Source organism: Pteropus alecto, unplaced genomic scaffold, assembly GCF_000325575.1.
Source record: "Pteropus alecto unplaced genomic scaffold, ASM32557v1 scaffold98, whole genome shotgun sequence".
In the NCBI taxonomy this organism is placed as follows: domain Eukaryota; kingdom Metazoa; phylum Chordata; class Mammalia; order Chiroptera; family Pteropodidae; genus Pteropus; species Pteropus alecto.
This window is the reverse complement of record NW_006443570.1, coordinates 15,315,219-15,325,477: the sequence shown is the minus strand read 5'-3', so window position 1 is coordinate 15,325,477 and position 10,259 is coordinate 15,315,219. Positions and strand designations below refer to the sequence as shown.

At 53.3% G+C, this 10,259-nt stretch overlaps 2 protein-coding genes across 2 annotated transcripts in view; one reads left to right on the top strand and one right to left on the bottom strand.

Moving 5' to 3' along the window:
- GAS2L2 (growth arrest specific 2 like 2) overlaps positions 1-5,029 on the bottom strand; it is a 7,418-nt gene extending 2,389 nt beyond the window's left edge. Inside the window, exons 1-4 of the mRNA XM_006924943.2 lie at positions 4,532-5,029; positions 2,805-3,046; positions 1,787-1,894; positions 571-667 (exon numbers count right to left, since the gene is read on the bottom strand). Coding sequence (XP_006925005.1) covers positions 571-667; positions 1,787-1,894; positions 2,805-3,046; positions 4,532-4,916 — 832 coding nt within the window. The 5' untranslated portion in view covers positions 4,917-5,029. The remainder of the gene's footprint in view (positions 1-570; positions 668-1,786; positions 1,895-2,804; positions 3,047-4,531) is intronic.
- A 3,882-nt stretch (positions 5,030-8,911) lies between these two features.
- On the top strand, positions 8,912-10,222 carry CUNH17orf50 (chromosome unknown C17orf50 homolog; the record flags this gene model as incomplete). Its single annotated transcript, XM_025041607.1, has 2 exons — positions 8,912-9,306; positions 9,380-10,222. Coding segments are annotated over 2 exons (576 nt in total), but the record flags the coding sequence as incomplete, so codon positions are not given.
- Positions 10,223-10,259: the final 37 nt, after the last annotated feature.

The window sequence follows — 10,259 nt, the reverse complement described above, 5'->3', positions numbered from 1 at the left end:
TGCTGATGGTTCCTCTCCCCCAGCTGTCCCAGTCTCCACATTCCACACTACAGACAATGGTACTTACAGTGACAGTGACAGCACTGGTGCCAGAATTTTCTTATAGGGGTTTAGGGGATGAAGTCTGGTCAGAGGACTCAACTGGGGTGCTGGTGGTGGGGAATGACTTGTTTAAAACTGTGTTTGTATTGCAAATCCACATCTTTTACTTAGATTGCATGCTTATTTGGGTGGCGTGAGGTACTGATGGAGAGTATCGGAGGACTAAAGATCCCTTCAAGTCATGTTTGGTGTCACCACGGTAGATATCAGCAGACCTAAGTCCTGCCAAGAAGCACGCTGACCAAATGCTGATTCTCTGTGTGTTTGGCGTCATCTTGTGACTATAATTGGTATTGCATCATAGCGCCTCTGCTTTCCTTCTAGGGCTGAGGAGGTACCACGTGGTACTTCCTATAGTATCTTCCTTTCTCCATCCTCTCCCCCCACCCTTTCCCCTGGAGATCAGACCTACCTTCCCCTTCCAGCCCCCCGCCCAGAGCATAGGGAGGGGACTCTCAAGAGACTCACAGAGGGATGTGCACCGGCATGGATCGTGTTTGTCCAGATAATGGCCAAGTGTGTCCCAGCCACCCCCCACACGCACCATCACATGGTTCCGGAGGACCTGCAAGGGCCAAGGGTAAGGTTGATGGAAGAGTGGAGGGTGTCCCCTATTCCTAGACCAGCCTGCAGGCTTCCAGCATGCACTCCCATCCATGTACAGACGCACATGCAAATGCTCCCTTTCACACGTGTGTAGTTGGGAGTGTGCATATTTTGCAGCCTGACTGTCCTCCATGACTGGCATCAGATAACACATGTTGTCATGGGTGGAAGCCAGGCTGACAAACAGAAAGTTGCCCCACAATGAAACAGGGGATCTCACAAGCATTGCGTAGTCTGGCCCTAGAACCCTCTGTTTTCTCTCTCCACTGTAATAGGGTTTGCCCCTGCAAATGCTTGTATCAGAAATGGGGTCCTGGCTTTGCCCTGATGTGTGTGTGTCAAAGAAGTCAAAGGAAACTTAGCCCCACTCCACTCTGGGTCACAGCCTCTCCAGGATTCTATTTCCTCAGTCGAAAAGTGAGGCCACAGTTCCTTGCCCCAGCCTACTTCACAGGGCTTTTGGCTTAGGGTCTGGGTCAGGGTTCAGGGAGCTGGCTGCCCCTAGGTTTGGCCTGTGCCCAAGGTAAAGGCTCGGCCATGCCCCTGAGCTGTTATCTACACTGCTGGGTACATACTGTTTCTGGTGAGGAACAGTCAGGTATGAGGGGTGGGGAGGTTGGGGTAGACACATTTCAGACCTCTACTACTGTTCACTCTGCAGAATGTACCAAGCCAGCCATATGAATTATGGGGTCTGTGTGGCTGGGCCACGCCCTGAACACAAATATGGGACTGTCAGGCACTTTGCTTTGACCAAGCCTGTGGGTGAAGTGGAGGTGATGAAAATTGAGAGTACGCTTCATAACCTACTCCTGCCTGGGGACCCCTCTGGACTAGGCTAAGGTGGAGGTGAAGGGGTGGTGGTTCTGGCTGCCCTAATGAGAAGAGGGGATTGACTTGCCAAGTTTGTCAGGGATCTTCTGGAATTATCCAAGGGAGGGAAAGCAAGTCCCAAGGCCTGACAAGTTGAGGTGAATGGTGATAGCCTGCCCTTGCTGTCAGGCCTGGGCAAGGTCCCATGGAAGGAAATCCTATTCTGCTGATTCTGGGGTCCCTCCACCATCATCCTGGGACTTACCCGGATAAAGATGAGGGTGTTGGAGTCCCCTACACGGTACTTCCCCTCAGACACCTTGACCATGGAGAACTGAACTGGGCACGTGCAGTGGCTCACGAGACTCTGAACCTGTGAAGAGTAAGCAATGGGCTGAGCCCTCCCTCTGCACAAGTGCCCAGCTTACCCCTCCACACACACTAGGTCAAGCCCAATGGGGGGCCTGCCTGCCCGCCAGAGCCAGCCCGAGAATTCTGCTGAGATCAGGGTTAGGGGCTGAGAAGCGAGTGGAGAAGACTTTTAATGCCAGTGAGAACAAGGCCTTGAGTGGTCAGCTGTGATCCAGTGCCCTCAAGGGTAGGCTGACTGAGGTGGTGGGGTGTAATGATGAAGAAGGCGCACCTTGGCATCTGACGGGCTCAGGTCGGAACCTGCCTCCACTGTGTCACAGGCCTTAGCAAATTAAGAAACCTCTCTGAGCGCAATTCCTCGGTGGTAAATATGGGGCTAATCACAGTAAGGGCTAACTCCTGTGACAAGCCCCCTCTGTGCCAGACACTGTCCTGAGCACTTTGCACTTTAACATTTAATATGCATGTCGGCCATAGAAGGTACTGTTACTATCCTTGTGCTACAGATAGAGGAACCGAGGCACAGAGAGGTTAAATAATTTGACCAAAGTCACACAGCTGCGAAGCGGTGGAACTCAGACTTGATCCAAAGTGTCAGAGATGGCGCCAGAGTCTGCGTTCTTAAAAACTGTTCCACCAGGGGTTAAATGAGAGAGGCGCAGAGTGATGGATTTATAATAAAAACATAATAAGTGGCTTAAGCACTACTATATGTGATTAGCGCTGAGGCTCAAATTGGGACATGACTCAAAGGCACGTAGTGGATTAATGTCAGGGTGGGGACTGGAGCTCAAAGGGGACAAGAAAGGGAGGGGGAGAGGGGAGAGAGGTGGGAGAGGAGGGAGTGGCAAAAGAAAGCGGGGCGACGGGGTGGTGGGAGTGGGCTTAGGGGTGTGTCCAGAGCCCCGCACCATCTGGTCCAGGTTGCGGAAGTGGCAGGGCCGGCGCACGGGGGGCGCAGGTGGCGGTGGGTCGGGCGGGGGCAGGGCCAGTTCCTGCCGCAACTCCTCGTCGATTTCCTCCTCCAGCTGCACCAGGGTGGGCGCCGCAACTCCGAAGCGCCAGGCTCGGCGGCCCACCTCCAGCAAGCACAGCACCACGTTCTTCACGTTCTTGCGCAGCACCAAGTCCTCGGTCTCAAACATCAGCACCTCTGTCAAAGGGACGGGAAAGGGGGAGAGGGAGGGGTAGGCAGCCTGAACCCCCTGCTGACCTTTCCAGAGCCAAGCGGGTGTGAAAGTCCTGGCGGCCATCCCTGGACTGGGGTGGCAGGCATGGAGGGAGGTCTGGGTCTGAAGATCCCAAGCCAAGCCAGCCCCTAGGAAGGGTCTGAGTAGAATTGCTCATGCACTGAGTGCAGACAAGATGGCCTGTCTAACAGGAGAGGTCATGGGGGTGGGAAGAGGTGACATAGCCAAGCAAAAGAACCTGGGGCCTAGTTACCCGCCGGAGTGAGAGAGGGGTTAGCTCCACCTTGCCATTCTCCCCATTCAGTTGCCAGGACAGACTAGGAGGGAGAAGCAGTTTGTCCTGCTTCTGGACCACCCCTCCCATCTCCAGTATCCACCAAGCATCTCAAACTCAACTCCCCAACCCCCGCCACCCCCCACTCAGCTATAACCAGGCAGGGGTGAGTACAAGCTCTTGGGCCAGACTCCTAGCATTGGAACTCTGACTGTCCCACCCACCAGCTGTGTGACCTTGGGCTAGTCCCTGAGCCTCAGGGATGGAATCTGTTTCATGGTGTTGTGAGGATAGTGGTTAATATTTGCAGACAAATCTGGCATGTGGTAAGTGCTCTATAAAACACTGGATTTGGTCCACCCTCCAGTCCTGCCCCTCGCTGCCTTGCCACCAGCCAGTAGCCGTGCCTGACCTTCCCTCTGTCTCACCCCCACTGCCTTGGGAATGGAAGATGTCGCAATATCCGCTGCTGGGTCCGAGGCCAATGAGATGAAGGATCCTGACATGTCGCTCCCCTGAGTCACAAGCCCCAGCACGACTAGCCCTTCCTGAATGTCCACTGCCTCCTCCCTATCCTCCTTGTACCCACCCTAGGCCTATGCCCTCACCAGCTCCAGCTTCTAGTTATCCCAAAACAGTGCCTTTTCTGTGCCTTCGTCTCTGCCTAGAATTCCCTTTCTCCTAAAAGTTTCTTTATTCCACAAGTCTCAATTCAAACCTCTTTCTATGTGGTTTCTCCCCTGCCTCCTCACATTCCACCTTATCAGGTGGCTGTTTCCTCCCCTGGCTTCCCAGCACACACACCTCTCTTTTGAGCTTTTATCACTTAGGCTATAATTTATGTAGCTACTCATCTGTCTCCGTTCCTAGATCATGAACTCCTTGGATACTGGGTCTCAGTGCTCTGGGTCCTCAGTACCCAGCATGGTGCTTGACACAAAGGAGATAGGTATTCAATATGTGTTTGTTGAATGAATGAATCATTCAATCAACACATTTATTTTTTTGAGGATTTACTATGAGACGGGAAAACTGAGGCATAAAAAGGGATGAGCTGGCCCAAGGCAAATCTGGAAGGAGGACATCAGTTTTTGACCCCCAATGCAGCCTGGGCCTCAGAGAGGAGGTGGACACCCTGCAAAGTAAGGGTCTGGAGGGGGTCCAGTGTGGGTACCTTGGATGCCCATCTCCTTGCGACACCACTGGATGAAGTTGGAGACATTGTCCCGGGCCTGGAAGGTGCCCGGCTGGGCGGCCCCGTTGCAGGAAACCCCAGCCCGAGGCATGGGAATCCTTTCGGCTCTGGCAGGTGCCTCAGCCAGGAAAGCCAGGGCGGCCTCGGTGATGGTGTTGGCATGCCGGCACAGCACCAGGCCCGTCTCCAGTCCCTGCAGGAAGTTGGCCGCGTTGATGTCCAGCCCATAGAGATCCCGAAGCCACTCAGCCAGGTCCTCCTTCATGGCTTCCAGGTACTGTTCGCTGGACTTAAAGGGCCGGATGCTGCGCAACGAAGGCCCCAGATTCTCAGGCCTCCTCCCACGTCCCCCAGATTGGGACATGGCTCAACTTTCAATAAGGAAGGAGGTGGGCACCTGTTCTCTCCTGCTGCTGCGTCTTGGCTGGTTCTCCCTGACTCTGGGTTTCCCGTCTATCCTCTGAGAGCCTAGGACTGCCGGCTCTGCTACTTGCCACAGGCTTTAGCGGCTGCCACCAGACCGGCCTGGTCCCCATCCCCCCACATTCCTCAGTCCCTGCCAGAACTTTTCCTACTTGGTGGCCCTGCAGCAACCTCACTCTCCAGCTGCCAGTCTGCTCAGAGTTTGCCGCTTTTCAGGAAGGATGGAGGTGAGGACCCTCCTCTCTCCCCCCAGGGCTGGATGGGTCAGGCTAGCTGCCTCTCACCCCCTACCGCTGGCAGTGGAGCCTGGAGTGGCTGTGGGCCTCTCCACTCTGCTTTCCTCTCTCCTTGGAGACAGCGGCTGCTATAAACACTCCTTGTTAACCCTTCCTGGAAGACGAAGACTGCCCTGCCAGAGCCTGCCCTGGAGGCGATAGAACAGGGAGGTGAGGCTGAGCAGGATGGGAGCTTCTAGGGAATGGTGGGGGGTGGGGAGCAGGGCCAGGGGGTGTTGTGCCCACGGGCTCTGGTGAGCACTGTAGGATGGGGATGAAATAGATACGGCAATAGAATCCAAAGACTTGAGTTTAGCCTTGGACCATTTGCTAAATCCCTCTGTGATCTTTGTATCCTACCTACCCTCTCTGTGCCTTAGTTTCCTCAACTGTAAAATGGGAATAATAATATCTACCTCTCTGGAGTGTTGTGAGGAATAAAGGAATAACGTATGTGGAAAGTATCAGACTGTCAGGACGCACACGCTCAGGACAGAGTGGATCCCGGCTTTCAGTTATTCTCCCAGCAGCCCTGTCTAGGCTCCATGATCCCCACTTTCTTTGGAGAACCTTCTCCATCCCTAAATCTAACTACGCGATTCCTCTAGAGTGGGCTGTCAGTTGCAGTACCTCACCCCAGGGCCACAGCACTGCATTCCTTCAACAAATATTTCTTGAGTCCCTATCGTGTGCCAGGCACTAGTATAGACCTGAGGATAGAGCAATAAATGGGGCCCCTGACCTCATGCTTACATATTAGTGGCTGCTGAATGACAGATAACAAACAAACAAATCTATAGCAAGTCAGATGGTGATAAATTCCAGAGATATAACTAGAGGAGATGAAGGCGTGTGGAGATTTATATAAGGTGGTCAGGAAAGGCCTCACTGACATGGAGACGTGAGAGAAGTAAGGAAGTAAGACCTGCAGGTATCTGGGGGAAAGGTTGTTGGGCAGAGGGACTAGCCAGTTGAAAAGCTCCAGGCAGGAGCATGCTTGGCATATTTCGGGAATAGCAAAGAGAGGTGGGATATGAGGCAGAGAGGAAATAGGGTCTCAGATCATGCAGGGCTTTTCTTCACCGTTAGAAGGGAATTTTCTTTCAATGACCTTATAAAGGCATCAAGGCTGTGATTATTTTACCCATTTTATGGATGAGGAAACAAGAAAAACCGAAGTGTGTAGGAGGCCTTAGATCCTCACTTATATGATCCCTTCCATAGGGTTGAGTGAGTGTCTTCATGACACAGCAGCTGGGTTTCCCCTGAGTTAAGGCAATGAGCTGGAAGTGGTGGAGTGGGAAGGAGAGCTGAGAAAAGATACCGATAGAACAGAAAGGCGAGGAGAGAAAATAATGATACAAATAAACGTAGTGCTTTAAGGGTCAGAAAAAGTTGTACTGTAGCACTATAGCTGACTTTCAGATGAGGAGACTGAGGGTCAGAGAGATAGCATGCTGAAGGTCAAACATCTTTTCTATTTATGTGGTAGAGCTGAGATTCCAACCCAGTCTATTGGGGGCCAAAGCCTCCCTCTACTCCCCCTTAATGCCTTTTTGTGAGGGAAGGTAGGGGACACCTGGGTTTTGAGTGCTTTTAGAGGCTCAAAAGGCAGCTATTCTTGCAGTGAACCCTATGGACAGGTTAGGTTCCAGACTCCAGACCCACCCCTTGTGATCCAACAGAGGCCCTAGAGACCAAACCAAGTTCTATTGGTTCTGGCTACTCCCTCTCATCCTATTAAAGAGGGCAGCACAGCCTTGGGAAGAATGGATAAGCACAGTGAGTGGGCTGGAGGCGAGGTGGGGCCAGAGGGACATGATCTCTTGATTCCAGGGTGGACCAACCAGCTCATCACCATGGTAACCCCAGAGTAGCAGTCCAGCCTTTTTTTGAGTACCCATCCATGTCCAAGCCCTCTCCTTTTTCTTCCATGAATATTCTTGATATCTGGTCCCCCATCTTTACCTCCTGCTGTTAGGATCTTTGTCTTCTCTGGCCACAATGACTGTAATGGCTCCTAAGTGGGTCTCCCTCTATCAGAGGAAACATCCTAAAATACAGTGAAGTTAGAAAGCTCAGCAGCTCTACATTGCTGGAAGACCATGGCTCTTGGTATTTAGTTGAGTACTGTATGGTGAGGATGAAATAGACACAGCAATAGAGTCCACAGACGTGAGTTTAGCCCTGGACTCTTTGCGAAATCTGTGATCTTCATATGCTACCAAAGCTCAGACTCTATAGCCCGGCACCCCAAATCCCCACCTAATTCCCCCTCCTCCTGAAAAGTTCCTGGCACCCCTTTCTGGTTGTGCACTAGGTCTAAGCCTTTCACAACTAAAAGGCTCCTTAATATGTTCTCCTAAATAAAAGTACAGTGGACCCTGGTTCTCCACCATTAGCCACACCAAGAACTGGTTGAATCTTTCAAGCAACTTTTCCTGAAAGCTTTCCAAAACTCTTGGATGAAATTCATAGGCCCCTCTGTGACCTACCTCATCATCTTCCTGAGAGGGTTGTGAAGATGGGAGGACACAATATATGAAGAGTTAGAATGGTGATTGCATGCAGTTGCTGCTCAATACATGTGGGCTAGAACGCTAATTTTATTATCATTCCCCATTGTCTTCAACCTCTTTAGGTTGGGCAGGGATCAACCGCAATTTTTCTTGACTTGTCCAGGTCAAACCCCAGGAATTGTGCCTTCCCTGCCCTCCTCCCCCTTCTTTTCATTACAAGTCTAGCTCCCCAGATCCAGCAGATAGCAGGGCACACAATGGTGCTGGGCCAGTATTTGCTGGTGAGGGTGGACGTCTCCCAGCAAGGCAGGCTACTTTCCATGTCAGCTCAGGAACTGCCTGCCTGCGGGGACTACTGCTTGGAGTTGTGGAGTTTGTGCCCTGAACAAAAGTATCAGCAAGAGGGGTAAAAGGTGGCTGAAATCTATCAGGCAATTGGGGTCAAGCCTGGAAGGAGGAAGAGACACCTTTTTCTAATTGGTCTGCCCATAGGGGGCACTTTTCCCGATTGTTCTGCTCATCAGAAGAGCTTTTTGCTAATCATACCGAGGCACTGTGTGCGCACCTGCCCGCCCACCCCGCACAGGTGATGCTGGGCTTCCTTAAGGCAAGGCCAACTTTGAAGAAGGAAGTCCCATCTAAGAAAAAAAGTATATATATATGTGTATATATATATATATATGTACATATAATGTTTACATATATATAAACAACCACCCATTAGAATTCCAACCAGCGCACTTAATGTTTATTGACAGACTACACAGAGATCAGTACTAGCCCTAGAGCCGATTAGAAAGAAGGTGATGAGCCATCATTTTTTCCAGGTTCGCAACCCTCATTGCTACCTCCTGTTGATTGCTTCCCGCTCCCCAAGCCCTGGGCTGGTCGCCTTATACAGACGCGATCTCATACCTGCCTCACAACAACCCTAGGGATAGGCACTACTTTTTTCCATTTCACAGACGAGGAAATAGCTTGACAGAAGCAACGTGGCTTGCCCCGAGTCCTGAGCTAGAAAGTGCAGAAACCTGGGAAATCGGGAGCAGCCTCGCAGGCCCTCCCTCGCACGGGAAATCCTGGGCACTGTAACCCTCTCTTGGAGTCCTGCAGGCTCGTACGCACCATCTTCAGGCGCCTGACTTTTTGCGGAGTCGGGTTGCGGGCAACAGTCAGGGTTCCCCGGGGACAGTGGGCCTGCACTGACTTTCTCCCCGCCCGCAGGCGTGAAGACCCCCTTGTGGAAGAAGGAACTGGAGGAGCCCCGGGCCAGGGAGGAGGAGGCGGAGGCAGCGGAGGAGGGGTCGGAGGAAGAAGACGAGGGGAGGCCGCTGCAGGAGAGCGCAGCCGAGAGCGAGGCGGAGTGCGGGGGCGCGGAGAGCAGCGAGGGACGAGAACGCGGCTCGGTGTCCTACAGCCCGCTGCGCCAGGAGTCCAGCACCCAGCAGGTGGCGCTGCTGCGGCGCGCGGACAGCGGCTTCTGGGGCTGGCTCAGCCCCTTCGCGCTGCTCGGCGGCCTGGCGGCCCCGGTGGACAGGTGAAGGCGCGCGCCGGGGCCCTGGCAGGAGGGGATGGCGCGCTGTACTGAGCGTCCGTGTTTCCGCCCGCAGGAAGCGGATCCTTCCGGAGGAGCCGTGCGTGCTGGAGACGCGGCGGCGGCCACCACGCGGTGGGGGATGTGCACGCTGCGAGATCCTTTTCTGCAAGAAATGCAGGAACCTGCACAGCCCCCCCGCCTACGTGGAGCACTGTATTCTGGAGCACCCAGATCTAGGTGAGGTGCGGGCTTAGGGAGGGGGACCCGGTGCGCCCCCACTCACAGCCTTTGTGCTCTCCATCCTCGCCTGACCCCAAACTCCCCTCAAATTTCTATCTCCTGACGCGGAGCGCTCTCCAGCACATCTCACAGAGCTGCTCCTTCTTAAAACTGCCCTCCCGTAGCGCCCACTTAAGCAAGCAGGTCCACTGTCGATGCGGGGCTCCCACCTGTCATCTAGCGCCCACCTAATGCAGAGCCCAACCTTACCAGGAGCCCCATTCCTTCCATAGTGCCCCCAAGGGCTACCCTGCACCCTGCAGCACCCAGTGCCTACTGCCCACCTGACTCGTGTCCCCTGGCACAGCCTCACATTCATCTCTGGGTATTTCAGGTCCTTTTAGCCAGCTGGGCAGAGGCATCGCCTAGAGGAAATAACCTCCAGGTTTCCTTACTCCCCTGAGAAACCTGCCCCTTCCTCTCAAGTCATTCAATAAAGCCTCTAAGCAAAATGTCAGTGCCTTTAGGTGGGGGCAGGGTGGCTCTGGGAAGGGTGATGAAATTGACCCTCCTTCCCCTCCCCAGAGGTTCAAGCCAGAGGGAAAAGGGCAGGCCAAGAGCCTCCTCCCTCTGCTCCTCCTCCCCCAGGACAGGGTGGAACAAAGCACTTGCATCTAAGGCAGTCAAAGGCCATTCTCCCCACTTCGCAGAGGAAAAAAAAAAAAAAACAAAAA